The sequence below is a fragment of the Cervus canadensis genome, chromosome 1 (genome assembly GCF_019320065.1).
Source record: "Cervus canadensis isolate Bull #8, Minnesota chromosome 1, ASM1932006v1, whole genome shotgun sequence".
In the NCBI taxonomy this organism is placed as follows: Eukaryota; Metazoa; Chordata; class Mammalia; order Artiodactyla; family Cervidae; genus Cervus; species Cervus canadensis.
Genome location: NC_057386.1, coordinates 76,610,312 through 76,637,453, shown reverse-complemented (window position 1 = coordinate 76,637,453; position 27,142 = coordinate 76,610,312). Strand labels below are relative to the sequence as shown.

Below are 27,142 nucleotides of genomic sequence, written 5' to 3'. Positions count from 1 at the left end.
CTTATGGCAGTGCTAATGAACAGGGAGGCCTTCTAAGAGGGGAGTCACTTTCTCTTTGTTGCATGCACATCAGCCGGCTTCTCCTTAGGGGCAGTGACTTGTCAGAAAGGAGACGAGTTGCTAGGTAACCAGGGAGTGTGAGGGAAGCCCCTCCCCCATCCCCAGGGAAGCAGAGAGACAAGGGGGCTCCAAGAAGGATATGTCAGTTAAGAAACAAACAAAACAACTATAGCCTCAAACAAGGAAAGATTAACTGCTACCCTAAGAAGTAGCAGGATCCTTTTTTTTTCTTAAGGGGAAGGCTAATCAGAAGAGAATTGCTGCGACCTGGGTGTCCAAGGAGAGGGAAGAAAAGGGAGGGGAAAGGCCAGAGAGTGAAGGGAGAGCAAGCTGTTTGCTTGGGTCTGGGTTTCTTTCAGCTGCACCGCACAGCACAGCACAGGGGATTTAGTTCCCGACCAGGGATCAGACCCATGCCCTCTGCATTGGAAGTGTGGAGTCTTAGCCACTGGACCACCAGGGAAGTCTCATGGGGGAGCAAAAGAGCGAGGGAGAAGATTGTGGGAAAGAAAGCATCTCCATCAGCTCTGGAAATGACCCTATCACAAGACTATGTACTGGGGCCACCGTGAACCCCAGGGCCTTCAGAAGGTTAAGACACTCTATGCAAAAAAAAGCAACAACCCAGGCTAAAAAGTATGGTCTTTGGACCAGCCAAATGTAGAAACTAGTTGGAACATGTCAAGCCCAGACTCAGGCCTCCTGCTTCAGTAACTGTGTTCTAACAAACCCTTCAGGCGATTCAGAAGCACGCCAGTTTGAGTCACTGCTGCAATGGAACAAGAAGATTTTGGAGAGGTGAGCAGGGGCCTGTCAAAGATTGCAGTGTGCAAAGTCAAACAGGCAAGGAAAATTTCATTCAAGGCTATTGCAATAATGGAGAGAGGCCAGCGCTCAGACTTAACTCAACTGCCCTGGCTCAGAGGGCAGAAGGATTTTATTTTTTTCATTTTAAATTCTTATTTAAATTTAAATTTTTATTTAAATTTAAATTATTTATTTAAATTCTTATTTCTTTAAATTCTTATTCTTATTCTTAGTTGTGGCTTGTGAGATCTAGTTCCCTACCAGTGATGGAACCCCAGGCCTCCTGCACTGGGAACTGAGTCCCAGTCACTGGGCCACCAAGGGGGTCCCCAGAAGGGTTTTTAAATTTTGGGGCGAGCTAGCAGAAAACTATTGGACAGTGTTAGGGTGCTGTCCAATACCATCTGTGGTTGATCATAAACGTCTCCTGTCTTTATGGCAGAAGGTAGCTTTACAATCGGAAGCAAGATGTTCTCTGCTGTTAGGCCACAGGCTGAGATAGAGAAGTTGTCTCTTCTGATAATTACCTTTCCAAAGGTCCCCGGGTCCTAGAGAAGGACATTCTTAGAGCCATACTGAAGATGACAGGGATGAAAGGCAGGTCTCCAGAAGGAGGCCTCTTCAGGGTGACGGAGGGAGGGAGAAGGATGGAGTGGCGGAGGGAGAGGGGGAGGGACAAAAGCAGCCAGTGCAGAGTGTTTTTCTCTTGTGGCCACTGCTGGTTTCATTTCTTTCATGAGAAGCCAGACAAGGGCACACATGCAGGGAGGGCAGCTTGGGCTTGTTTTGCCAGATTCTCTCAAAAGGTGTTCTGAAGAACTGGTAAATTCCGCTTGGAGCCAATTGTCTGTGGTTAAGACAACAAGCCTGCGGCTCTCCTTCCCAACTTCAGCCAGGTCTTTACTGCTGCACCGGTGATCGTAACTCCCCACAGACCTACCTCTGAGGGACGCGGGCAAGACGGATTGCCTTCCATGATAGATTTACTGGAAGACTCCGCACCTCTAACTGTGGGATTCCTGGGGGGTGTGACCACTCTTGTCTTTGGCATTAGAAGTCCTGCCAGAAGGGCTGGCTGGCTTCCCACCCCCGCTGTCTGCTGAGGCCGTGCTTCTTCCCTACCGCTGGTGGCTGAGCACAGAGCACTGATCAGGGCTGAACTGCGCCAAGGGGCAGGAAGGCCGTCACCAGTGACCTTGCCGATAAACTGGCCCACTTCTCCCTCTGTTTTTTTTTTTTTTTTCTTTTGCTCAGAAAGGTAAGGAGGCAGATGTTTCTGGAAGGCAAACCAAGGCCAGGCATGAAAGTTTGACTAGTGTGTTATGGGGTGCTGTGCAACCCCCTACAGCACCAGGCTCAGCAGACCGGCCTCCTGCACAGAAGAGAGGGTGAGGCCACAGGGCCAAGGCCTCTGGGAATTGATATTGGCTCAGCTCAAAGACATATGCACCCCATGTTCATAGCAGCACTATTTACAGTAGCCAAGACATGAAATCAATCCAAGGGTCCATCCACAGAGGATGGAGATATATATATATATATATATATATATGGTGGATATATATATATGTATATATAGTCCACATATATACAATGGTGGACTATTACTCAGTCATAAAAAGGAATGAAATAGTGTCATTTGTAGCAACATGGATTGACCTAGAAATGATCACACTAAGTCTGAAAGAGAAAGATGATATCACTTCTCTGTGCAATTTAAAGTATGACACAAACAGACTTTTTGACAAACCAGAAACCGACTCCCAGATAGAGAGAAGAGGCTGTGGTTGCCAAGGGGGAGGGGGAAGGATAGACTGGGAGTTTAAGATCAGCAGATGCAAACGATTACATGTATAGTGGGTAAACAACAAGGTCCTACTGCATAGCACAGGGAACTATATTCAATATCCTGTAAAAAATACAATGGAAAAGAAAAAAAGAAATAGGTTCAGCTGCGTACCAATGTCTGCCACAGTCCATCTCATAAAGAAGATGCTCCTGGGACAACCAAATGGTGATATTTAAGAAATAAAAACACTGGGAATTCCCTGGTAGTCCAGTGGTTAGGACTTTGGGCTTTCATTGCTGAAGGCTGGGTTTAATCCCTAGACAGGGAACCAAGATCCTCCAAGCCACATGGCATGGCCAAAAAAATTTATATATATATATATAAATGAAATAAATAAATAAGTTATGAAAGTGTTCATCATTATCACTTTACCCTGTAATCACTGGCTTATTTGTATCACTAGACTGTGGGCTTCTCAAGCCAGGGCTAACCAACCCTCAGTGAATGCCTGTGTTGATATGTGAGTAAAAGAATAAATGGGAGGCCCCAGGACTCCTTTTGTCCACTCTGTGGTTGCCAATTTCCTTCTTTTTTTCCTTCTATTTTTCTGTTTTTTTTTAAAATTATTTTTTGTTGAGATATAGTTGATTACAATATTGTATGTTTCAGGCATACAACACAGTGAGTCACAATTTTAAAAGTTTCATTTATAGTTACTATAAAATATTGGCTATATTTCCTGTGTTGTACAATGTATCCTTGTAGCTTGTTTATTTTTTACATGGTAGTTAATACCTTTTAATCCCTTATCCCTATGTTGTCCTTCCCCTCCCTGTCCTCACTGAAAACCATTAGTTTGCTCTCTATGTCTGTGGGTCTGCTATATTCACTAGTTTTATTTTTTAGATTCCATATATGAGTGATATATGGTATTTATCTTTCTCTGACTTACTTAGTATGGTAATCTCTAGGCTCATCCATATTGCCGTGAATGGCATTAATTCATCCTTTTTATGGCTGAGTACTATTCCATTATATATCTATACCAAATATCCTTTATCCATTCATCTGCTGATGGACACTTAGGTTGCTTCCATGTCTTGGCTATTGTAAATAGTGCTGCCAGTCTCTTGCCGTCTTTTGTTTTACCCATAAAAATGTTTTTGACAGATTAAAAAAAAAAGCTGTGTTTTCCTCACTATTCTTAAGAGTTTGAAAACTGCTGCCAGAAGAACTATAAGTAGATTGTCAATCTTGGTAATACTGGGTATTAAATTAATTTAAAAAAAAACACAAAACTAAGTTAACCAAAGAAGACTATCATCAACACATGTTAACACTTTTTGACTGAACCGCTAACGACCTAGTGAATACAGGGGAAATGCCTGTTTGTGGAAATGATTTACAAAAATAGCCAAACCAACATTTGAGAGTGTGGATTAGTCTAAGATAAAAGATTAATGCAATCACACCATAAATAATTCACCAAGGAAGTTATTTAGTGAATGTTTACTGTGTGCATAACAGGTACCTTGCCAGACACAGAAATGCTAAGACCACATTTACCTCCTGCAGGTTTCTGTAAGCAAGGTGCCCTGATGATCAAGAAAGAACCTCAGGAAACCTGAAATTGTGCACATAAAAATAACACTTCTGGGGCTTCCCTGGCTGTCCAATGGTTAAGACTCCAAGCTCCCAATGCAAGGAGCATGGGTTAGATCCATGGTTGGGGAGCTAAGATCTTCCATGCCACAGGGTGCAACCAAAATTAAAATTAAAAATTAACAAGACAAAACATTTCCAAGGCAGATGGTTTTAAAAGACACTATTCTAAATAAATTTAAAGCAACAACATTAAATAGTTCCTGGGAATTCCCTGGCTGCCCAATGGTTAAGACTTGGAGCTTTCACTGTGGTGGGCTCAGATTTGATCCCTGGTAAGGGAACTAGGATCCCAGAAGGGAAGGTATGGCCAAAAAAACCCCCACAACAAACCAGCCAGCCAAAACAACAAAAACCATTAAATGGTTTCCATTTTACACCTGTGGTATTGAAGAACAAAGTAATTTTCCTTATGAAAAATTCTCAACAGTGCAGAACCAAAGGACGCTCCGGAGAAACTGGTTTTAGCCAGAAGAGGAAAAGGTTGGAAACGCACCAAGCTATATCCCTTCCAAGTGTCTTTATTTCATCTAATTTTAAGGAGCAAGCCGGCATGCTCTTGTAAGCATTTGCATGCAAAGTAGGCTGGAAACCGGCCTTGTTTAAACAAGAGGTCCTAGCAAGGGCGCCCTCCGTCGCCCACCCTTGGCAGCAGGAACCTGCCGGTGATAAAAGAGGCGGCCACGCGAGAGCTGAAGCTGAAAAGAAGCCTTTGAGCCGCTCAGCTGTTTAATAAATGCGGTTTTCCCGCTAAAGTTAGAGATGAAGCAAGTGGGGAATGCATTTGTCAGCGATCCACCACTCTGGGTCCATTCTGTGCTTGCAGCGAGGGAGGCGAGGTGTCCTCTCCGCGTGCGGCTTTTCAAGCTTCTGGCGGAACCCTCCCTTATCCCCAGCGGTCCCTCCATCACAGCGAGGCCTTTGGCTGCAGCGGGGCTCTCAATGGGTTGATAACCACAGGAAAGACGACGCTAAAGCTGCTTTTGATCCTGGCATAAATCAGAAGGGGGAAAAAAAATCCACGCCTCCCACCATAGAACTTTAGTTATCTAAACTGGGATGTTTAAAAACTCCTCAAACCTTTGAGAGGACAGTGAAGTGACCCAAGATGAAGGCAGAGGGCTCCCAACTCAAACAACTGCTTTTGTTGGAGGCAGAGGATTTTCCTGTCGGACAGCCGGCTCCGGAAATCCAGAGAATGGAGAATGGTGAATGGGCCTGGGGGAGGGTGTGGGGGAGGCGGGTGGGCTGGCCAGGTGAGAGTCAATGTCTCCTTGTGTGACAAACCCACATTTGTCACCTGCCTCCCTCCTCCCTCTCCACTTATGCCACTAGAGCCAGACCGTTGCAACATCATGAAGAGAAGTCTAGACATCTAGACATGGAGAAACATCCTAGACAAACCTCCCTGCTTTATTACTATTAGTTTTTTCTCGTGTTAGTCTCGTGGGCTGCCATCACCATGTAACCACAGGCTTGGTGACTTAAACAACTGCGATTAGTTTTCTCAAGGGTCTGGAGGCTTGAGTTCAAGATCAAGACGTTGGCAGGGCTCTTTTCTGGTGAAGCCTTTCTTCCTGGCTTGCAGAGAGTCACCTTCTCTTGTGTCCTCACATGGCCTTTCCTCTGCCTGTCAGCTCCTCCGTTCTCTTTCTCTTCTTATGAGGAGGTGAGTCCTATTGGATTAGGGGCCCACCCTGAAGACCTCCTTTAACTTAATTGCCTACTTAAAGGCCCTAGCTCCAGATTTAGTCTCAGTGAGGGGTCAGTGCTTCAACAAATGGATTTAAGGGACATAGAATTCAGTTTATAGCACATCTCCTACCTCTTCTTTTCAGTTTTAGCAGGCCTGTCCTTTTTACTTCTGTCCCCAAAACTCATCAAAATATTCACTCCGGAAAGGGCATAGCTGGCACCGCCCTAGGAATATAGGGGGTGGGGGTGGGATGGAGAGTAGGATGGTTGGGAGGTGCCTTTTGTCAGAGTTGCCTCAAGATACCAAGAGTGTCAAATAACTAGACTGCAGAGTGTGGACTGTGACATGGAGTGCTGGAACTAAGTGGCTACTACACTGTCTTTCTCCTTTTCATATTTAGCTTCTAGAAAAAGAGTCACACTTATTTTACTCATTATTCCACTTTATTTCCAATCCAGCTTGTCTTCCACCACAATTCTGAAATGGTTTTTATTGAGATGGCAAAAAGTGCTTCCCTGGTGGCTCAGATGGGAGAGTCTGCCTGCAATGCAGGAGAGCCAGGTTCGATCCGTGGGTCAGAAAGATCCCCTGGAGAAGGAAATGGCACCCCACTCCAGTATTCTTGTCTGGAGAATTCCATGGACAGAGGAGCCTCACGGGATATAGTCCATGGGGTCCCAAAGAATCACACAACTGAGTGACTAACACTTTCACTTTCAAAAAGTGCCTGCTAACCATCTCCTTGCATTACACTGTAAAGGAAAAAACTTGCTCCTGTTGTTCTCTAATTTCACATTTCTGACACAAGATGTGGGTTTATTCCCACACTGGCCAATTCAGCAATACTAGCTGGGTGTCCTGCAGTTCAGTTTTGTTCTGACACTCCCTACCTAGAGCTAGCATCAGAGTCCTCGGTCCCTCAAGGCTCACCCCACCCCTAGATGCCAAGTTCAGTTATGCTTTTGACCTACCAGTTGTAAGTCAGAGATTCCCATGACCTCCTGCTTCAGTTTAATTAACTTGCTAGCGCAGCTCACAGAACTCAGGAAAACAGTTGCCTTACTAGGTTACCAATTTATTATAAGAAGGTATGTCAGAAGCAGCCAGATGGAAAAGGTGCATCAGTTCATTTCAGTTCAGTCATTCAGTCGTGTCTGACTCTTTGCGACCCCGTGAATCACAGCACGCCAGGCCTCCCTGTCCATCACCAATTCCCGGAGTTTCCTCAAACTCATGTCCATCAAGTCGGTGATGCCACCCAGCCATCTCATCCTCTGTCGTCCCCTTCTCCTCCTGCCCCCAATCCCTCCCAGCATCAGGGTCTTTTCCGATGAGTCAACTCTTCGCATGAGGTGGCCAAAGTATTGGAGTTTCAGCTTCAGCATCAGTCCTTCCAATGAACACCCAGGACTGATCTCCTTCAGGATGGACTGGTTGGATCTCCTTGCAGTCCAAGGGACTCTCAAGAATCTTCTCCAACACCACAGATCAAAAGCATCAATTCTTCAGTGCCCAGTTTTCTTCACAGTCCAACTCTCACATCCATACATGACCACTGGAAAAACCATAGCCTTGACCAGACAGACCTTTGTTGGCAAAGTAATGTCTCTGCTTTTTAATATGCTATCTAGGTTGGTCATAACTTTCCTTCAAAGGAGTAAGCATCTTTTAATTTCATGGCTGCAATCACCATCTGCAGTGATTTTGGAGCCCAAAAAAATAAAGTCTGACACTGCTTCCACTGTTTCCTCATCTATTTCCCATGAAGTGACGGGACCAGATGCCATGATCTTAGTCTTCTGAATGTTGAGCTTTAAGCCAACTCTTTCACTCTCCTCTTTCACTTTTATCAAGAGTCTCTTTAGTTCTTCACTTTCTGCCATAAGGGTGGTATCATCTGGATGTCTGAGGTTATTGATATTTCTCCCAGCAATCTTGATTCCAGCTTATGCTTCTTCCAGCCCAGCGTTTCTCATGATGTACTCTGCCTATAAGTTAAATAAGCAGGGTGACAATATACAGCCTTGACGTACTCCTTTTCCTATTTGGAACCAGTCTGTTGTTCCATGTCCAGTTCTAACTGTTGTTTCCTGACCTGCAGACAGGTTTCTCAAGAGGCAGGTCAGGTGGTCTAGTATTCCCATCTCTTTCAGAATTTTCCACAGTTTATTGTGATCCACACAGTCAAATGCTTTGGCATAGTCAATAAAGAAGAAGTAGATGTTTTTCTGGAACTCTCTTGTTTTTTCGATGATCCAGCAGATGTTGGCAATTTGATCTCTGGTTCCTCTGCCTTTTCTAAAACCAGCTTGAACACATGGAAGTTCACAGTTCATGTATTGCTGAAGCCTGGCTTGGAGAATTTTGAGCATTACTTTACTAGCATGTGAGATGAGTGCAATTATGCAGTAGTTTGAGCATTCTTTGGCATTGCCTTTCTTTGGGATTGGGATGAAAACTGACCTTTTCCAGTCCTGTGGCCACTGCTGAGTTTTCCAAATTTGCTGGCATATTGAGTGCAGCACTTTCACAGCATCATCTTTCAGGATTTGAAATAGCTCAACTGGAATTCCATCACCTCCACTAGCTTTGTTCGTAGTGATGCTTTCTAAGGCCCACCTGACTTCACATTCCAGGACGTCTGGCTCTAGGGGAGTGATCACATCATCGTGATTATCTGGGTTGTGAAGATCTTTTTTGTACAGTTCTTCTGTGTATTCTTGCCACCTTTTCTTAAAATCTTCTGCTTCTGTTAGGTCCATACCATTTCTTTCCTTTATCGAACCCATCTTTGCCTGAAATGTTCCCTTGGTATCTCTAATTTTCTTGAAGAGATCTCTAGTCTTTCCCATTCTGTTGTTTTCCTCTATTTCTTGCATTGATTGCTGAGGAAGGCTTTCTTTTCTCTCCTTGCTATTCTTTGGAACTCTGCATTCAAATGGGAATATCTTTCCTTTTCTCCTTTGCTTTTCACTTCTCTTCTTTTCACAGCTATTTGTAAGGCCTCCTCAGACAACCATTTTGCTTTTTTGCATTTCTTTGCCATGGGGATGGTCTTGATCCCTGTCTCTTGTACAATGTCATGAACCTCTGTCCGTAGTTCATCAGGCTCTCTGTCTATCAGATCTAGTCCCTTAAATCTATTTCTTACTTCCACTGTATAATCAGAAGGGATTTGATTTAGGTCATACCTGAATGGTCTAGTGGTTTTCCCTATTTTCTTCAATTTAAGTCTGAATTTGGCAATAAGGAATTCATGATCTGAGCCACAGTCAGCTCCCGGTCTTGTTTTTTTTTTATGTCTGATCTTATTTATTTGTTACTCTTAGAACATCTCATTTTTGACTGGACTCAGACTTAGAAGTAGAAGCTCTCAGAGAGGACAGCCTCCGTCTCTTGGCAATCTGTTCCTGCCGTTTTTCTTTGGTCTCCTTCATTCTCTTGGCCATATTAGCATATTCTGCAGCCTCTTCTTTGTTTTTCTTAGTACGCTGTTTTTTCAGAGCAACACGCCAGCATTTGTGTGGCAGAACTCGTGGAGTCACGAGACGCTGAATCTTGGGTGCTTTAGTCCTAGGTTTCTTACCTTCTTTGTTTAGGGGCTTTCGCACAGCATACTGGCGGACATCATCTTCTTTAGAGAGACTGAAAAGTTTGCGGATTCTGCTAGCTCTTTTGGGACCCAGGCGACGAGGCACTGTAGTATCAGTGAGTCCAGGAATATCTTTCTCCCCTTTTTTCATGATGACCAAGTTGAGAACACTCAGATTGGCATCCACAATGCGACCCCGGACAGATTTGCGCTTTCTCTCCCCAGTCCTCCTTGGTCTGTAATAGGAATGCCCCGTACTCAGTAGCAGGCGAACTCGGCCATGGGTCAAGACATCCTGCTTCATGGGGAAACCCTGCTTATCGTTCCCGCCACTGATTCGGACCACATAACCCTTCCATTCTTCACCCAGAGCGTCAGCAGCAACTTCTGTGGCTATACGCTTCTCGAAGAAGGTACGAAGTTTTCGTTCATCGTCCACTTCAATGAGCTTCTGGCAGCCAGTGGCCGGGAAAGAGATGTTCAGCTTCATTCTGAAGTGGCTGACAGCCTCCAAGGCGCCACGAAAAAGAGCCTGGTCTTGTTTTTGCTGACTGTATAGAGCTTCTCCATCTTTGGCTGCAAAGAATATAATCAATCTGATTTCAGTGTTGACCATCTGGTGATGTCCATGTGTAGAGTCTTCTCTTGTGTTGTTGGAAGAAGGTGTTTGCTATGACCAGTGATTTCTCTTGTCAAAACTCCATTAGCCTTTGCCCTGCTTCATTCTGTACTCCAAGGCCAAATTTGCCTGTTACTCCAGGTCTTTCTTGACTTCCTACTTTTGCATTCCAGTACCCTATAATAAAACAGACATCTTTTTTGGGTGTTAGTTCTAAAAGGTCTTGTAGGTCTTCATAGAACCGTTCAACTTCAGCTTCTTCAGCATTACTGGTTGTGGCATAGGCTTGGATTACCGTGATATTGAATGGTTTGCCTTGGAAACGAACAGAGATCATTCTGTCGTTTTTAAGATTGCATCTAAGTACTGCATTTCGGACTCTTTTGTTGACCATGATGGCTATTCCATTTCTTCTAAGGGATCCCTGCCCACAGTAGTAGATATAATGGTCATCTGAGCCCTCCAGGCTCCTCTGTCCATGGGATTCTCCAGGCAAGAATCCTGGAGTGGGTTGCCACGCCCTCCTCCAGGGGCTCTTCCCGACCCAGGGATGGAACCCGTGTCTCTTGTGTATCCTGCAGGCAGGTTCTTTACCACTACCACCACCTGGGAAGCCTGACCAAATGTGTATTTGTTATTATAAGTCATGATGTTATATACACCTATGTACACTTCATTCATTAATTTAAGCATGCATTCAACTGAACACTGCATTTGGTCCGAACCCAAGTTTGTCCTGAGTTTGCATATGTGGGACCTTGTGGACAAATGGAGTTTTGGTTCTTGATCATCTCCTTATTAGACTAGGTTGTGAGATTGTACATATTATTCCTCTCCTCTTATATTTGAGTTAGAAAAGTGCTTTTCAGATTTTAAACACTGTGGTATGCATGATGTCATTTTAACTTGAGTAATGGAAAAGTGAAAAAGTTGCTTTATTAGAATAATTCCATGCCTGTTGCAGTTCTGTATTTTGGGGGAGGAGCAGAATTCCTCTTAGAGGTTGATGGCTTTTTTTCTTTAGGAAAATACCTTGACAGACCTTATGGAAATAAAAGGTGGGACACCCCTGGTGACAAGGATTGTGAAAGAACTGCATCATTGCATGTACACTCCCTGTATGTGAATTTAAGAGCATTATCATGGAGGCTTGCAATATAGGGAGGTTGGGGGACCAGACCTAAAGAGGATGCAAAGTAGAGATGAGTCTCTATAGAGAGAGGTGACATGAACAAAAGTGCCAGTGTTAGCACCCAACGGGAAAACTGGTCCTTGAGAAATTCCGATTGAGGACTCGAAGGTATTGACCAAGAATTAGTCAATCTAAAATCGGAAAATTTTGCTTGAGCCAAATTCAAGGATTGCAATCTGGGAACACCATCCCAGAAAGCCCTGAGAACTGTTCCACATCAAAATCAAGACAGTTTATGTTTTTTTTCTTTTTTTTTAAGACAGAGGGCTGTATACTGATATATTATTGACAGTTTACATAATGCAGATTTAAGCACCACCATGGCAGGTTGTGTGACCTTTACAAGATCAAGAAGGTTGTTTGTTTGCTTGCAACACTGTTCATCTTAGAGGACTTAGATCTTAGTTCCCAGATCAGGGATCAAATTCAGGCCTCAGCTGTGAAAGTGCAGAGTCCTCCTACCTGGACCACTAGGGAATTATAGGAATGTTATGTTTTAAGGAGTTGTTTTGTAAACACTGGGGTTTCCCTGGTGGCTCAGTGGTAAAGAATCCACCTGCCAATGCAGGAAACACTGGTTTGGTCCCTGGGTCAGGAAATCCCCTGGAGAAGGAAGTGGCAAACCACTCCAGTATTCTTGCCTGGGAAATCCTGTGGACAGAGGAGCCTGGTGAACTACAGTCCATGGAGTCACAAAAGAGTTGGACACAACTTAGCAACTAGACGACAACAACAACAACTTGATGCTAGGAGAATGTTGCTCTTTATGGTTGAGCAGGTATTCTTGCTGATGAGGGAGGTGTGGTTGATGCATAATGTAGGTACACAATGCAGAGTGGGTGATGAAGGGAGGCCAAAGGTCAGGGAAGAATTTTTGTGTTTAAATTTTTCTTGTCTTTACATAAATAAGAATTTTATTTCACAAAGACTTCATAGGTGATGTTCAGTTTTAAGTTCTTTCTAGCCTTATGCTGTGCTGTGGTCTCCTCTTTTATCCGTGAATAGTTGTTAAGTGTCTATTATATGTAACAGCTTCATGCTGGTGGGGCTTGAGGAATGAAAGAGTAACCGTGGCCAGGTGTGGAGGGTCATGGTGAGGGAGAAGGCAGAGGAGAGAGAAGAGGAGAGAATAAGCAGATTCCCGCTCTCCAAGGTTTAAGAAAGAGAGGAGAAACCCAGATCCTTCAGAAATCCTAGGATCATTCTTAATATCCACATAGATAATCAACACTGTGACCTCTAGTCCCTTTATCTCCTCATTTCCATTGATCTTGTCCTCCAACCTGTCTCGGTCACTCACTCTCAGGGTCTTATCAGTTGCTGCATCTCTTCCAAAATTTTGATTTCAAGCATCCTAATCCCTGATCATCCTTACATACCCTTTCTGCTCCTCCCTATAGCACCTCTGCTCTAAAAATGATCAGCCACACTTGGGTTTTTAACCCACTGACTTTCCCATCTTTGCATATCTGTCCACCCTTTCATCACCTTACTTATCTCTTAACCCAACTTTGCGTCATCCTGAAAATCACCATCAGTTGCTGCTTCTATCACCTTTTCCTGGCAAGGTTCCAGCCCTACTTAAATCCAATTCTCTACCTACTCCTAAAAAGCGGAAGGCTACTGAGAACAATCACATGCTCTTCAGATTGGTCTCATTTTTAAAAAGTTTTATTGTTTATTATTTTGGCCATGCTGTGCCAGTTGCAATGCTTAGTTTCCCAACCAGGGATTGAACCCATGCCCTTGGTAGTTAAAGTGTGGAGTCTGAACCACTGGACTGCCAGGGAATTCCCTGGTCTCACTTTAAATTGATGAACTCAAACTTCAAATGGGCAGCTATCAGTCTGGGTCCCACCAGGCAAAAAGAAACTAAGTATTTAAAACAGTGGGAATCTGATACAGGGAATTGGTTCTGTAAGTGATAGTTGATCTAAGAAATCAAGGTTGCCAGAGGGCTTAGCAGCAGCATGGAGCTCTACCAGCCTGAGTTTGAGACAAAGATGGAGACTACGGCCAGGGCCCAGGACCAAAGTCGCTGGGTGAGAGGTGAAACCACCCTGAGCATGGCCAGAGGGCCAAGATGAGCTGACACCACCCGAGTGGGTCATGCAGTCCTCTGCAGAGCAGGGCGGAGCAGAGACAGGGCAAGGAAGAGACTAAGGGAAAACAGGCTGGTGAAGTTCTCCCCTCTGTCACTCAGAGAAACAGAAACACCCACATACATACATAAGTATACACACATATCTAGTTCTTAGTTCGAGTCCGACTCTTAGCGACCCCATGGACTGTAGCCCACCAGGCTCCTCAGTCCATGGAATTTCCCAGGTAAGGGTACTGGAGTGGGTTGCCATTTCCTTCTCCAGGGGATCTTCCCAACCCAGGGGTCGAACCTGGGTCTCCCGCATTCCAGGCAGACGCTTTACCATCTGAGCCACCAGGGAAGCCCATTCTTAGTTCAGACTACTATTAATATAACAGAATATCTTATAAGTACATCAGAAACGAAAGAAATTTGTTTCTCATAGTTCTTCATCTGGGAAATCTAAGATCAACGGGCTGGTAGATTTGGTGTTCGGTGAGGGCTCACTTCTTGGTTCATAGAAGGCCCTTTTTTATTTATTTTTTATTTTTTTGCTTTTATTTATTTATTTATTTTTGCTGGTTTTTTTCCATTTATTTTTATTAGTTGGAGGCTAATTACTTTACAATATTGTAGTGGTTTTTGCCATACATTGACATGAATCAGCCATGGATTTACATGTGTTCCCCATCCTGAATCCCCCTCCCACCTCCCTCCCGGTCTTCCCAGTGCACCAGCCCCGAGCACTTTTCTCATGCATCCAACCTGGACTGGCGATCTGTTTCACATTTGATAATATACATGTTTTCATGCTGTTCTCTCAGATCATCCCACCCTCACCTTCTCCCATAGAGTCCAAAAGTCTGTTCTATTCATCTGTGTCTCTTTTTCTGTCTTGCATATAGGGTTATCGTTATCATCTTTCTAAATTCCATATGTATGCGTTAGTATACTGTATTGGTATTTATCTTTCTGGCTTACTTCACTCTGTATAATGGGCTCCAGTTTCATCCATCTCATTAGAACTGATTCAAATGCATTCTTTTTAATGGCTGAGTAATATTCCATTGTGTATATGTACCACAGCTTTCTTATCCATTCGTCTGCTGATGGGCATCATAGATGGTCCTTTTTTAAAATGCCCTCACATGGAGGAAAGAGGGAGGAAGCCCTCTGGGGCCTCTTTTAAAAGGGCACTGATGCTATTCAAGTGGGCTCCATCCTCATGACTTAATCACCCCCCACCCCGCACTCCCCCAAAGCCCTACCCCTTAACACCATCACACTGGGGATTAAGATCTCAGGACATAAACTGGGGCGGGTGATGGGACACAAACATTCAGTCATAGGCAGCACACAAACATTTTAAGGGATTTTTATAGGAGTTTGACTCTGTGCAGCTGTGGGAGCTGGTTATGCCATCTGTAGGTGGCTGTTGCTTTGGTGTCAGAGCCTGAGGTCAGCAGGGCAGGCAGTTAGGGAGGACAGGTGGATGTGAAGGGAGGTAGCAGCTGCGTATTAGCTGCATATTAGCCCATCCAAAGATGGGCTGGAGCTGAGAGGAAGGACTAAAACTCATGGTAGTCTCTTGCCACTTCCCAATGGAACTGTCCCTCATACAACTGAAAATATACTCTTCCTCCAAAAGATGACCCAAGTCCTTTCCCCCTCTTTGGGTGATAATTATGTATCTTCTTAGGGCCCCACTGTCTCTGTGAGATAGAAAGTTAAATACTATGAGTACACATACATTAGATGGTAGGTGAATGGAAGAGGGGAAAAGAGAAAAAAGTTAATATAGAAACAAATTCATATGGAAATAAGAAAGAAAGACTCATAACGATCATAGTTTTTGTTTTTCCAGGTGATCACATGGTCTTAGCTGGTATTTGTGATTGTTTCCTTCCATTGCTTGTGGCTCAGATGGTAAAGAATCCGCCTGCAATGCAGGAGACCCAGGTTCAATCCCTTGGTCAGGAAGATCCCCTGGAGAAGGGATTGACAACCCACTCCAGTATTCTTGCCTGGAGAATTCCTTGGACAGAGGAGTTTCATGGGCCACAGTCCATGCAGTCACGAAGAGTCGGACACGACTGAGCGACTAACACTTTCACACTTTCTTCCATCACTTACTTCATATTTCCTTGGCCCTTAGCAAATTTGACAGGACGTGATAGTGGATGACCTGAATCTTCATTCCTGAAAGATCTGGGTGATCATCAGTCCTGATACTGTAACTTTCCACAGACTCCAATCCAGGGGTGAGGGGACTAGGAGATGCCCTGGGTGACCCCTTCTGTTCCAGATATACTCCTCCAGATCCCAAGTTTCCCTTGGTGGTCTGTCACTTCAGCTAGTACATAACTCCTTTCTGTCTGTTGACTTCCCTGGCCTGAGGATCCCAAAGTGACCAGATGGCAGTCTAAACTTCCAGTTTCATGGAACCATTGCTGTATCCACTGATGGAACTAAAATGTCTAGCTTAATGGAGCCTCACATTGCAGGGATAGGAAGCAACACTTCCCTGGAGAATGTCATCACTTTTCAAGTCATCAGCCAGTTTCCTGGCTGCTGCTGAGTAGCTAAGTCATGTATGACTCTGTGCAACCCCATGGACTGTAGCCCACCAGGCTCCTCTGTCCATGGGATTCTCTGGGCCAGAACACTAGAGTGGGTTGGCATTGCCTCCTCCAGGGGAAATCTTCCCAAGCTCAGGGACTGAACTTGAGTCTCCCGCATTGGTAGCCAGGTTCTTTACCACTGAGCCACCCGGGAAACCCAGTCTCCTGGTAGCAGGTTGATTATAAGATAGCTTCCCTAATGGAAGGGGGAAGAGTTGGCTCTCACTAAAATAGACACTTTTCTGGATACAGGTTTGCCTTCTCTGCCCGAGATACATCTGCACAAACCACAGCCTGGACTACAAGGCTGGGCTCACAACTACCGCATACACTCACTTAGGGCTCCAGCATCATGTGACTCCCGCTGGACCATGAGGAAGCACGCCAATACAGAAATCTGATAGCTTGAAGAAGACACAGTGCCCTTGAGAAGCCTGCATCGGGGCTGGGTTGAGAAGGACTTAGGTTATCACACCAGGGCTCGTTTTCTCCCTTAGGGAACAGCGGAGCGGCCTGAAAAAAAAGCAGGTGAGGGAGATCCATAGGCGTCAAATGACCACTCAGGCATTGCCCCAGCAGAGGGCAGCCCAGTCCCCAGCCGCCGGCCACGTTGTCAGACAGGAGCTGCCTTCTCCACTCTCCAGCCAGGCATTTCTCTTGTCTCTCCTCTACAATTTTCCCCCCAGAAAGGGACGACTTCTTTAGGATTTCTTACTTCCCTATGAATTTCTTCTAAATGAGTCTCCATGGAGCCTGGCCTGGGAGCATTCCCAGATTGAACAGACCCTCTGGCCTAATCTTGCAACCTGGGACGGCCCTGCCAACCCTCCAGCCACTCAGGGTGAGTCAGGCACATCCAGGCTGCCACCCAAGAGCTGGCTCCCAGGGAGACAGGCCCCAGAGAACGAGGGAGCTCTGTGAGTTCCAGGAGCGTGCTGCAGTCGGGGCCTGCGAAGGAGAGAGATGAGGGGAAGTTGCTTTTCACAGGGAATAGACAGTTGCTGACATTCTTGTCAGGTCATCAGTTAGGGACCCCAAACCACATCCATCAGGGCTACTGTGTGAGCCCCAGAATGGACTGGCTGTTTTTTTTTGTTTTTTTTTTTAACAATTACTTGGATTCTTTCAGCTATGTTTATCCTTAATATCACACAATTGAACTTCATGAGGTGAACTTCATGAGCACGTTGTGACCACGACTTTTCCTGTGACCTCTTGGGGCTAAAATTAGGCACAGAATTCTGCCCTCTACCCCTACCCATTAGTGATTGGATCCTGTTATGGACTGACTTGTGTCCCCACCCCGCTGAATTCATATATTGAAGCCCTAATCCCCAGAACCTCAGAAGGTGACTGCATCTGAAGAGAGGACCTTTAAAGAGGCGATCAAAATAAAATGAGGTTGACTGTGGAAAACAGTATGGTGGTGCCTCGGAAAACAAACAAAAAAATATCCATATGATCCAGCAACCCCACTCCTGACTGGGAATTAGATGAAAACTCTAATATGAAAAGATACATGCACCTCAATGTTCAGAGCAGCACTATTTACACTAGCCAAGATGTGGAAGCAGCCCCCCTCCCACACGCTCCCCAATAGAATACTATTCAGCCATAAAAAAGAATGAAATAATACCATTTGCAGCAACATGAATGGGCCAGGAGATTATCATCATGAAGTAAGTCAGACAGAGAAAGACAAATATTACATGGCATCACTCACATGAAAAATCCAAAAAATAATACAAATGAATCAATATACAAATCAGATACAGACTCACAGACATAGAAAACAAACTTGTTACATAAGAAGAAAGTGGGGGGGGGGGCATAAATTAGGAGTATGAGATTGACTGATACAAACTGTTATACATCGAACAGATAAAGAACAGGATTTACTGTATAGCCCAGGGAATTATATTCAGCATCGTATAATAATCTGTAATGGAAAGGAATTGGAAAAAAATGTAACCTAACCACTTTGTTGAAACAGTTACCACTAATACAATATTGCAGTCAACTATACTTCAATTAAAAAAAAAGAATAGTAACACACCCACAAGTAAAATAAAAATAAGAGGAGGCTGTTTGTGTGGCCCTAGTCTGACTGGTGTCCTTCTAAGAAGAGAGGGTAGGACCCGCAGAGAGACCAGGGAGGCGCGCGCAGGGAAATAATCACGGGAGGACACAGTGAGCCTGGAGAGAAGCCTCAGAAGTAAACACACTGTCTTCGCCTTGATCTTGGAGGGCCAGCCCTCAGAACTCTGATCCTTTGTTATGGCAGCCGGCAGACTAAGACAGGTCCCTTGGGTCGGGGGCACGTGTGGGTCCTGGCGCTGCTGTGATGCGCCAGTGTGCTGGGTCAGTGGGTGGGAAGGGTCTGTGCGGGAAGCGGCCCACAGGTCGCTATGGGGACCGACTGCAGACCCGGACTCTCGGCACCACCCCGCCGGCCTGCTGCCCTCTCTCTTCCGGACACGATATTCGCTGATGTGGGTGGGACTCCTGCCCTGGTGTCAGGGGTAGAGAGAAAATAGAATCGGAGATGTGGGTTAGCGGTAGGACGGGGAAGGAAGAAAAAAAGCAAATTCATTTATAGTCTGTAAGGAGCCAAGCGAGGATCCCAGTGGGAAACAGGGCCAGGCAGAAGGCTCCGCGTTCCTAAATAGACTCTGTTTTGACATTCTCCCCGCAGCTGCTCTCCCCCGCGCCTGTCTGTCTCGCCCAGGGAACCGAGAGCAGCAGCAGGACTTGAGCCTCTCACGGCGCCACCTAGTGGCGCTCAGCGAGCGGTACAGTGGTTCTTGCGCTCAAATACAGTTCGCCCCAAAACTTGGAGAAATGCCTTCTGTTGTTCAAGAGTAATAAATAGAAGGGTGGATACAGACACTCCGGGGAAGAAAGCAATAGTGCAAAGAGCACTGGACTGGAGTTAAAAGTGGACTCTAGCTTTGCATCTTATCCTCTGCATCATCTTGGGCAAATTGATGAACCTCTTGGTGCCTCAGTTTCTTCATGTAACAAATAGGAATGACTGATACCAACAAGATCTTGTAAAGGATTCATTGCAATAAAGACCCCGAACAGGAAAGCCTCAGCAAATGCTTCATCCCTTCTTTTCTTCATTCCTCCTTGTATTTGCCCTCCTCTACATGATTTTGTGAATAATCAAATGTTCTTGTTGCTGTAGGCACTGCCTTTTAAATTTTAATGGTGGAGTTGGGGGAGGAGGGTCTGGAAGGACCTGAAACTATGAGTTGGGAGAGCAGGAAAGAGTGGGTCCAGGGAGTCCCGGGCGGGACTGAGAGGCCCCCAGGTTCTGCCCTTGCAGGAATCAGACCTAGTGTCCTTAGACCTAATCCTGACTTTTCATTTCAGAAGAGGACCCTGCCTACCAGTGATCACGGACAAGAGGTGGCAGGCTCCCATCACCTCAGGCCTAGAAATATTATAAGTCTGTGAACTAAAGCACCATTGACAAGAAATCAGTGAAACGCACCAATGATCTAAACACATGATGCAAAATAGGCTAGCATTATGCACATATGGAGCATTTGCAATTTGGGTTAAGGGTGATAGGGAGGAGAAAGAGGAGCATTGCGTGACGAAAAAGGATTCCAACCTATCTGAAGGTAACTAAAATATTTTCCCCACACATTTAAAAAATATGTAAAATCTGATGGTATCTCTGCTGCTGGCACTGGGCTAGTGGGCATGTGTTTATATATGGGGGCTCCTGCAGATGCCGTGTTCTCTCCTGGGGCTCCTTCTGCTTTCTCTAATACATTAGTCTTGGGATCCTCGGACAAAGGTCCCAAGCAAAGACCAGGAAAATATTCGTTGCGCAGGAGAGAAGATTCAGGAACAGGCTTTCAAGCCCTCTGGGGGCCCTGGATCAATGACCTTGACCGTCTTTCGTGTCCTGGACTCGTGTGTGTGTGTGTGTGCGTGTGTGTGAATCACTCAGTCATATCCCATTCTTTGAGACCCCATGGACAGTAGCCTGCCAAACTCTTCTGTCCATGGGATTCTCCAGGCAAGAACACAGGAGTGGATAGCCATTCCCTTCTCCAGGCTGTCTTCCTGACCCAGGGATTGAACCCAGGTTTCTTGCATTGCAAGCAGATTCCTTACCATCTGAGCACCAGGGAAGACTGTTTTGGGCTCCTACTTTTTGCCATATCTGACGAACACACAGGCACTTCGAACTGAGCCCTCTCCTTTTATCCAGCTCCTCTCTCAGTAAATTGCCCTAATGATTCAAATTAAAAGCATTAATCTACCTGGTTGCTTAGGTCTAAACAGAAATGTGAGAACCCTTACCTCCTGCCTGTCCCCACCTCACCTCTGTATCAGACATATTGGTGCACTATGCCCAATGCCCTTTGACCTCGTGTCTGTCCCAAATTCTCAGCCCTGTGATCTACTAGATGCTGCTGTGGCTGACTAACTCCCTGTAGGGTACCTGTAATCTGCCATCTGGGGCCCCTCAGTCATACTCCTGGCATCCCTGGCTCCTGTCTGAAGTGCCACATTGCGGGATATGGGGTGCTATCAGAATGCCAAATGATGCAACCTGGAAGGCTGAGTCATTAACTTGGAACAAGTGTGTCCAGTGACTTTGCGTATGACAAATTACCCTGAAGTTCAGGAGCTTAAAACAATCCTTAACTTAGGCTCATGGATTATGTGGGTCACCAGGGCACAGAAGGACTGGCTTGTCTCTGCTCTCCCGTCTGAGGCCAGAGCTGGGAGACTCATGACTGCGAGTGACTCTATGCTTGTGCCATAGAATCATCTGGAAGTACCTTCACTCCGAGGGGTGGGCAGTTCACACTGGCTGTTGGTTGGGTCTGTGGTTGGAGCTGGTGAGCAGAGCCCTTCCCGCTACCCCCAGGCTCTTTGTGTGGCTTGGACTTCATCCCAGAGCAGTGGCCTTACAGTCGGTCCTAACGCCAAGGCCTCCAAGCACACACAGCTGCTCCGGTGAGCAAGGCAGAAGTTGTGTCTTTTTCTGACCTAGCTTAGGAAGTCCTATAGCATCACTTCTGCTGTGTTGTCTTGGCTGTGAGTGAGTTATTAAGGCCCAGATACATGATAGAGGATGCAGCCTCCACCCTTGATGGGAGAAATTTGCAGATATGTTTCAGTGGGAGAATTTGCAGGTAGGTTTCAAAACTGCCACAGGAGAAACTAAGAGATGGGAGATAGATGATATGTTCTCTTCTCTCTCTCCAGTGGACTGTTTCGAGATGTAGTTACTCTAGCAGCCCATCCAGGGTTATCCTGGGTGGCTGGCTGGGTGGCTGGCTGGGTGCCTGTTCAGTGACTAGCTGTGTCTCATCATTGCTTATCTGAAGCGGGGGTTCAGGTGGAAACACTGCTTCCCATCATTCTGCTTCGCTTTCTTTCACTCTTGCTGCCCTGGTACTATGCGGTCCAAATGAAGCATCATCATTTAAGACTTGCCTCGGGCTCTGTTGATTGTTGATTTAGAGAGCATGGGCTAAGATACTTGTTGCAGCCAATCTGTCACCCAGTCCCACTGATTTATTCTTTTAAGCATCTTTCTCATCCATTCACTTTTCTCCATCCACACTGACATTCCCCAAGGCTGGGCCACATGTCTTGCCCAGATCATAATAGATCTTCCCAACAGACCCCTTTAGATCTCCACTAGTGGGTCTCCCTCAGCAGTCCACACTGAAGTCAGAGTGATCTTTTTGAGAGAAATCTCATCACAAAACCTCCCAGCCTAAAACCCTTGGGTGGCTCCTGATACTCATTATAAAACAGGGCTTCTCCACCTCAGCATTGTTGACACCTTGAGTGGGGGAATCTTCATTGTGAGGCCATCCTTTGCAACACAGTATATTTAGCAGCATCCCTGGTCTCTACTCAGGGCTTCCCAGGTGGCACTAGCGGTAAAGCGCCTGCCCGCCAAAGCAGGAGATGTAAGAGATGAAGGTTCGACCCCTGGGTCAGGAAGATCCCCTGGAGAAGAGCATGGCAACCCACTTCAATATTCTTGCCTGGAGAATCCCACGGACAGAGGAGCCTGGCGGGGTACAGTTGCACAGAATCAGACATGACTGAAGCAACTTAGCACGCACGCACTGGTCTACACTCGTCAAATGCCAGGAGCAGCCCATCCCCCAGTTATGACAAGTGAGAATGTCTCTGCACATTGCCAAATGTCCCTGGAGGGCAGGGAGGCGAAGGCTTCCTGGCCGAGAGCCTCTGGTCTCAAGTAAGCATCCTGGACATGGCCCTGCCTGGACCGGCCCTGGCTCACCAGATGCACCCCCTCTCCCAGGTGTTTATGTAACAGCCATGCCGGATTTTTCTCAGCATCCTTTGACCATGCCATGGCTGCTCCCTCTTCAGGCCTTCTTACTGCTGTTCCTCAGCCTGGAACATTCCCTTTTCTCCTGCCTGTCCATTCTTGTCACATACACCTGCACACCACTCACCAAGCTAACATTTTGTCATCAGTCCTCAGCTAAAACATCACTTTTGTGAAGGCTCCTTTGGCCTCCCAGACTAGGTGAGTCCCCTGATGCCTGCTCACACGGCATCAGCGACTTCTCACAGTATTCATCACAGTGATGGTGAATTAATTAGCCTTGGGAAGCCCTGTTAATGCTTGTCCTGAAGCCTCTGTGAACCACTAGAGTGGGATGCTGTTATCTTGCTCAGCCCTGCATCCCAGTACGAAGCACAGAGCTTGGCAAGTGTGAGGTGCTTAGTGCCTTTGGGAATGAATGAACAGACAAATACTACTTACCTGGATTCTTTGGAAGGACTGATGCTGAAGCAGAAGCTCCAATACTTTGACCACCTGATGCAAAGAGCCGACTCATTGGAAAAGACCCTGTTGCTGGGAAAAATTGAGGGCAAGAGGAGAAGCAGGCAACAGAAGACAAGATGGTTGGATGGCATCACTGAGTCATTGGACATGAATTTGAGCAAACTCTGGGAGATAGCAAAGGACAGGGAAGCCTGGTGTGCTGCAGTCCATGGGGTCGCAAATAGTCAGACACGACTAAGTGACTGAACGACAACAACCTGTATTCTGGAGTATCTTCAGATTCCTTCCTTTTCTTGCTTCAGATTTTTCTCTGTCTCTGTGAAGTGGGACCCTTACTTCATGTGTGGGCAAAGACTTCATTCTCTGATTTTTTTTTTTAATATTGATTTATCTGGCTGCACCAGGTCTTAGTTGCAGCAAGTGGGATCTAGTTCCCTGACCAGGGATCGAACCCAGGCCCGCTGCATTGGGACCTTGGCGCTCCAGCCACTGGACCACCAGGGAAGTCCCCCCATTCTCTGATGTTTTATCAACCAAACTGTATGCCTGATCCTGAGAATCTTTCCAGACTCTGCCCAGCTCTTTGACCTTCTCCTTTACAAAGAATTTATGTATTTTGTGAAGTACTTTTTTGATTTTACTAAACTACTCTAGAAGCCAGAGGTACAATGAAGGATCCAATTGAAGTTCAAGACATGGAATTTGAGCCCTCAAGATATTTACAAATAGATGGGATCTCCTCTCTTGGCTGCTGTGTCCCCTAAATGGGACTTCTTATATCTTTTCTCATCTCACTGCTGACTGCCTCCTGCAGGGCTGCCCAGTTTGAATGTCATGTCCTTTCCGAACCCCTTCTCAGTGGAATGTAAGCCTTTAGGGCAGAGTCTGCGTTTGGCCTGTGTCTAGATTTGAGTGGGTCAGGATGAAGGGTTAAATCCTGGTCATTTTAAGTCTAAGCATTGGGGTATTTTGCTATCACGAGGTTCTTGCTGGCAATAGTCAATATGTTGGTTTCCGAAAACCTGACATTTTTCAGGGCATCATTTAGGAATGATTCTGGCAAACAGTTTCTGTTAACTGGCTTGTTCCTGTTCCGCTGATGTGCACACTCACAGTGTCTGGAAGGCTGGAGGAGGAAGCTGTAACTGAGCTTGGAGACTTGCCGGTCCCTGAAGCTTCAGCATCCTTCCCGCGTTGTTGCATCCCTGATTTCTGGTAACCCTGGGATTGACTCCCTCTAGTGGCTTGACGAAATATAACATCTCCTGATGTTTAAGCCACAGCTCCCTGGTCTGAACGTGTGCCTATTCAGATCTTCAGATGGCAAATCAGGGGTGAAGAGAGGTAATAAGCTGGTGGGCCCTCCACGAAGAGGACGTGAAACGGGCTCATGGAGTTGGAGGGCACCATGAACACGGGGGCAGATGAAGCTCTTTTGTCTGGAATCCTGGTCCCGGAAAATCTGAGACTGAAATCCCGAGGATGTTTCGCTGATGGAGTTCCAGCAACAAACGTGAGAACCAAACATTGTCTAAGGGGAAGCAGGAGAGATAAATGAGAAGAAAGAAGGGAAAGGAAAGGAAAGGGAAAGCCAGGCATCAGTCTTTGAAATTCCTTATCCTCTTGCTAAGGTAGCGGAACAGAACAGTCAGAGAATTTCCTGCCTAGGTTCGTGTCACGTAGAGGCTTCCTGTTTGGGGACAATCCTGAAGCGGCCATCCACTAGCACGTGCAACCCTGTGGCAGCTGATTATCACAAGAGATGTCTCTCTCTCCCCCATTATACTGGTGTTATGCTGTTAACCTCCGTGTTTTTTTCCATTTTAAAAGTAGCAGCTCCTTGCTTGCTGACTGCATGGGAATGGCTGGTGAATACGGGCAAAACACAAGGCCTGGATCGTCTGCAAAATGGAAGCATACCCTGGGTCCAATCCACCACCCCTAAGCAATGGTAGACACAGGCTTTAGAGATATTAACTCAGGGACGGGCTTGCCAATTAGGCATGGCCAGTTACCCAGAAGGGTTCGCTTCGGACCTGTGGCAACGGCAAAATAATCAGAGGGCCGTTGAGTTTCGGCTCCCGGCTGTGGGAGGGGGCAGGGTAATGATTTAGTGGGATGGAAAAACAGCTCCTGGCCATGTACAAGGAGTTACAACAGATGGAGGTGGAGTTGGGGCTTGCTCTCCCATCTCTACGTTTGGCTGCTTTGCAAATGAACCCTCTTTGCTGCCAGCCTCGGTGTGTTAGCCTCTTGGCGTGCCATGCATCTGGTAAAATGAACCTGGTTCTGTAACAGTTTTGGAGGGCCAACTAGGAGGGACCAGGCTCAGGCAAAACGGGAACAATGGAGAAACGAGGGGCCACTCGCCAGTGGCTGCCTTTATAGTGGAAGAGCCAGGACAAACTGAGAACCCTCACAAGGGACTCAGTGAAAGTGCTTAAAAAAAAAAATATATATATATATATTAAATTGTATAGTTGGTTTCCAATGTCATGTTAGTTTCTAGTGTATAGCAAAGTGATTCATGTCTATATGTTTTTCAGATTCTTTTCCAGTGTAGATTTTTCCAAGGTGTTGAATATAGTTCCCTGCGACACAGTAGATCCTTGTTGTTTATTTTATATATAGTAGCGTGTCTGTTGGAGAAGGACATGGCGCCCCACTCCAGGGCTCTTGCCTGGAAAATCCCATGGACGGAGGGGCCTGGTGGGCTGCAGTCCATGGGGTTGCGAAGAGTTGGACACAACTGAGTGACTTCACTTTCACTTTTCACTTTCATGCATTGGAGAAGGAAATGGCGACCCACTCCAGTGTTCTTGCCTGGAGAATCCCAGGGATGCGGGAGCCTGGTGGGCTGCCGTCTATGGGGTCGCACAGAGTCGGACACGACTAATGCGACTTAGCAGCAGCAGCAGCAGCAGCAGTCTGTCTGTTAATCTGAAGCTCTTAGTTTATTTTGCTATGTTTCTTCTTCTGCAGGACCTGACTGAGTCTATGATCTGATAGGTGGGTGTTTTGCGAGTCAGGCTGGCCCAGGCTGGGCTGTGGGGCAATGGCTGTGGTTTGGTGTGCCAGCCCTATTGTGGATTCAGCGCCACATTTCAAAGCCTGAGCTGCTTTTAACTGTTTGTTCTTGATCTGCAACCTTTCTCATCAAGAGGGTGAAGAGTTGCCCTTTCCTTTGGCCTTAACAAGCCCCAGAGAGACAGAAAGGGGAGCCACGGTTCCCCCTTTTCCTTAAGTGGCCCGATCACCCTGCATCCTCTGTGCTGGGCTTCTGTCCTGCTTGGCTTGGAGGCCTAGTGAAGCAACCGGGCAACACACGAGAGACAGACGGACATTTACGCCTTAGGGACAAGCTGCAGAGAAATGCCTAATGCTTTTAGTTCAGAGGGGGTGAACCTTCCTCTCCTCGTGTGTAGAAATCTCAGTAATTTCTTAGAGGCAGTAGCTGGCCATGCTGGTGTCACCGAGTCTGAGAAATTTCTCAGTTCCATTTGTGTCTATTTCAAAAGCGCCCTTGGTGATTCTGAGGTGAGAACTGCCAAGTCTCAATGAACATCAAAACCAGTTAGCCAGCAAACACTGGTGGACCTGTGGTGGCTCTGTGATAAAGAACTCTCCTGCCAATGCCGGAGACATGGGTTCGAGCCCCGGGTCGGGAAGATCCCCTGGAGGCGGAAATGGCAACCCACTCCAGTATTCTTGCCTGGAGAATCCCACGGACAGAAGAGTGCAGTGGGCTGCAGTCCATGGGGGTGAAAAAGAGTCAGACACGAGTTAGTGACTAAACAACGAAACCGATGGACCTGGTGAGGAATTAGCTGAGACACAGGCTCCGGCCAGACTGCTCTCTGCTGGGAATACCCCTTCTCCCCCATCTCAGCCTGGATTTTTCTCCTGTGTCTGTCTTTCCTCCTTCCTCCACCCAGGCACCCCAGAAGTTCCTCTGGGGGAAATCTCCCTCCGTTTCTTCTGGGCTGCACCTTGAGGACCCCAGAATCCTGTCCTCCCACCCTCACCTCTTCCCTCTTGCCAATCCAGATCCTTCCAGTTCCTCTTCCTTCCTGGACTCCAAGGACGCTCATTTTGGCTTCCCCCAGGTTGTTCACTCCCCCAGGCCCACTCCAAGAGGTGGTGTGATCATTCCTCTTTAGAAGGCAGTGAGATGGGGCAATTAGACCAGTTCTTAAAGCTCTCTGAGTGT

At 46.3% G+C, this 27,142-nt stretch overlaps 1 protein-coding gene and 1 non-coding gene across 2 annotated transcripts; both read right to left on the bottom strand.

The window, feature by feature from the left end:
* Positions 1-9,302: 9,302 nt before the first annotated feature.
* On the bottom strand, positions 9,303-23,180 carry LOC122454463 (40S ribosomal protein S6-like). Its single transcript, XM_043488999.1, has 3 exons — positions 23,176-23,180; positions 15,590-15,593; positions 9,303-10,106 (listed from the first exon to the last, which is right to left on the bottom strand). The coding sequence occupies exon 3, from the start codon at positions 10,094-10,096 to the stop codon at positions 9,350-9,352; it is 747 nt and encodes a 248-aa protein (XP_043344934.1). The 5' UTR covers positions 10,097-10,106; positions 15,590-15,593; positions 23,176-23,180; the 3' UTR covers positions 9,303-9,349.
* On the bottom strand, positions 13,790-13,861 carry TRNAS-GGA. The gene has a single exon. It is a non-coding gene; the product is annotated as a tRNA-Ser (tRNA).
* Positions 23,181-27,142: the final 3,962 nt, after the last annotated feature.

What these genes read in the sequence shown, in the direction of transcription:
- LOC122454463 (XM_043488999.1), bottom strand. Translation starts at nt 10,096, where the DNA reads ATGAAGCTGAACATCTCTTTCCCGGCCACTGGCTGCCAGAAGCTCATT.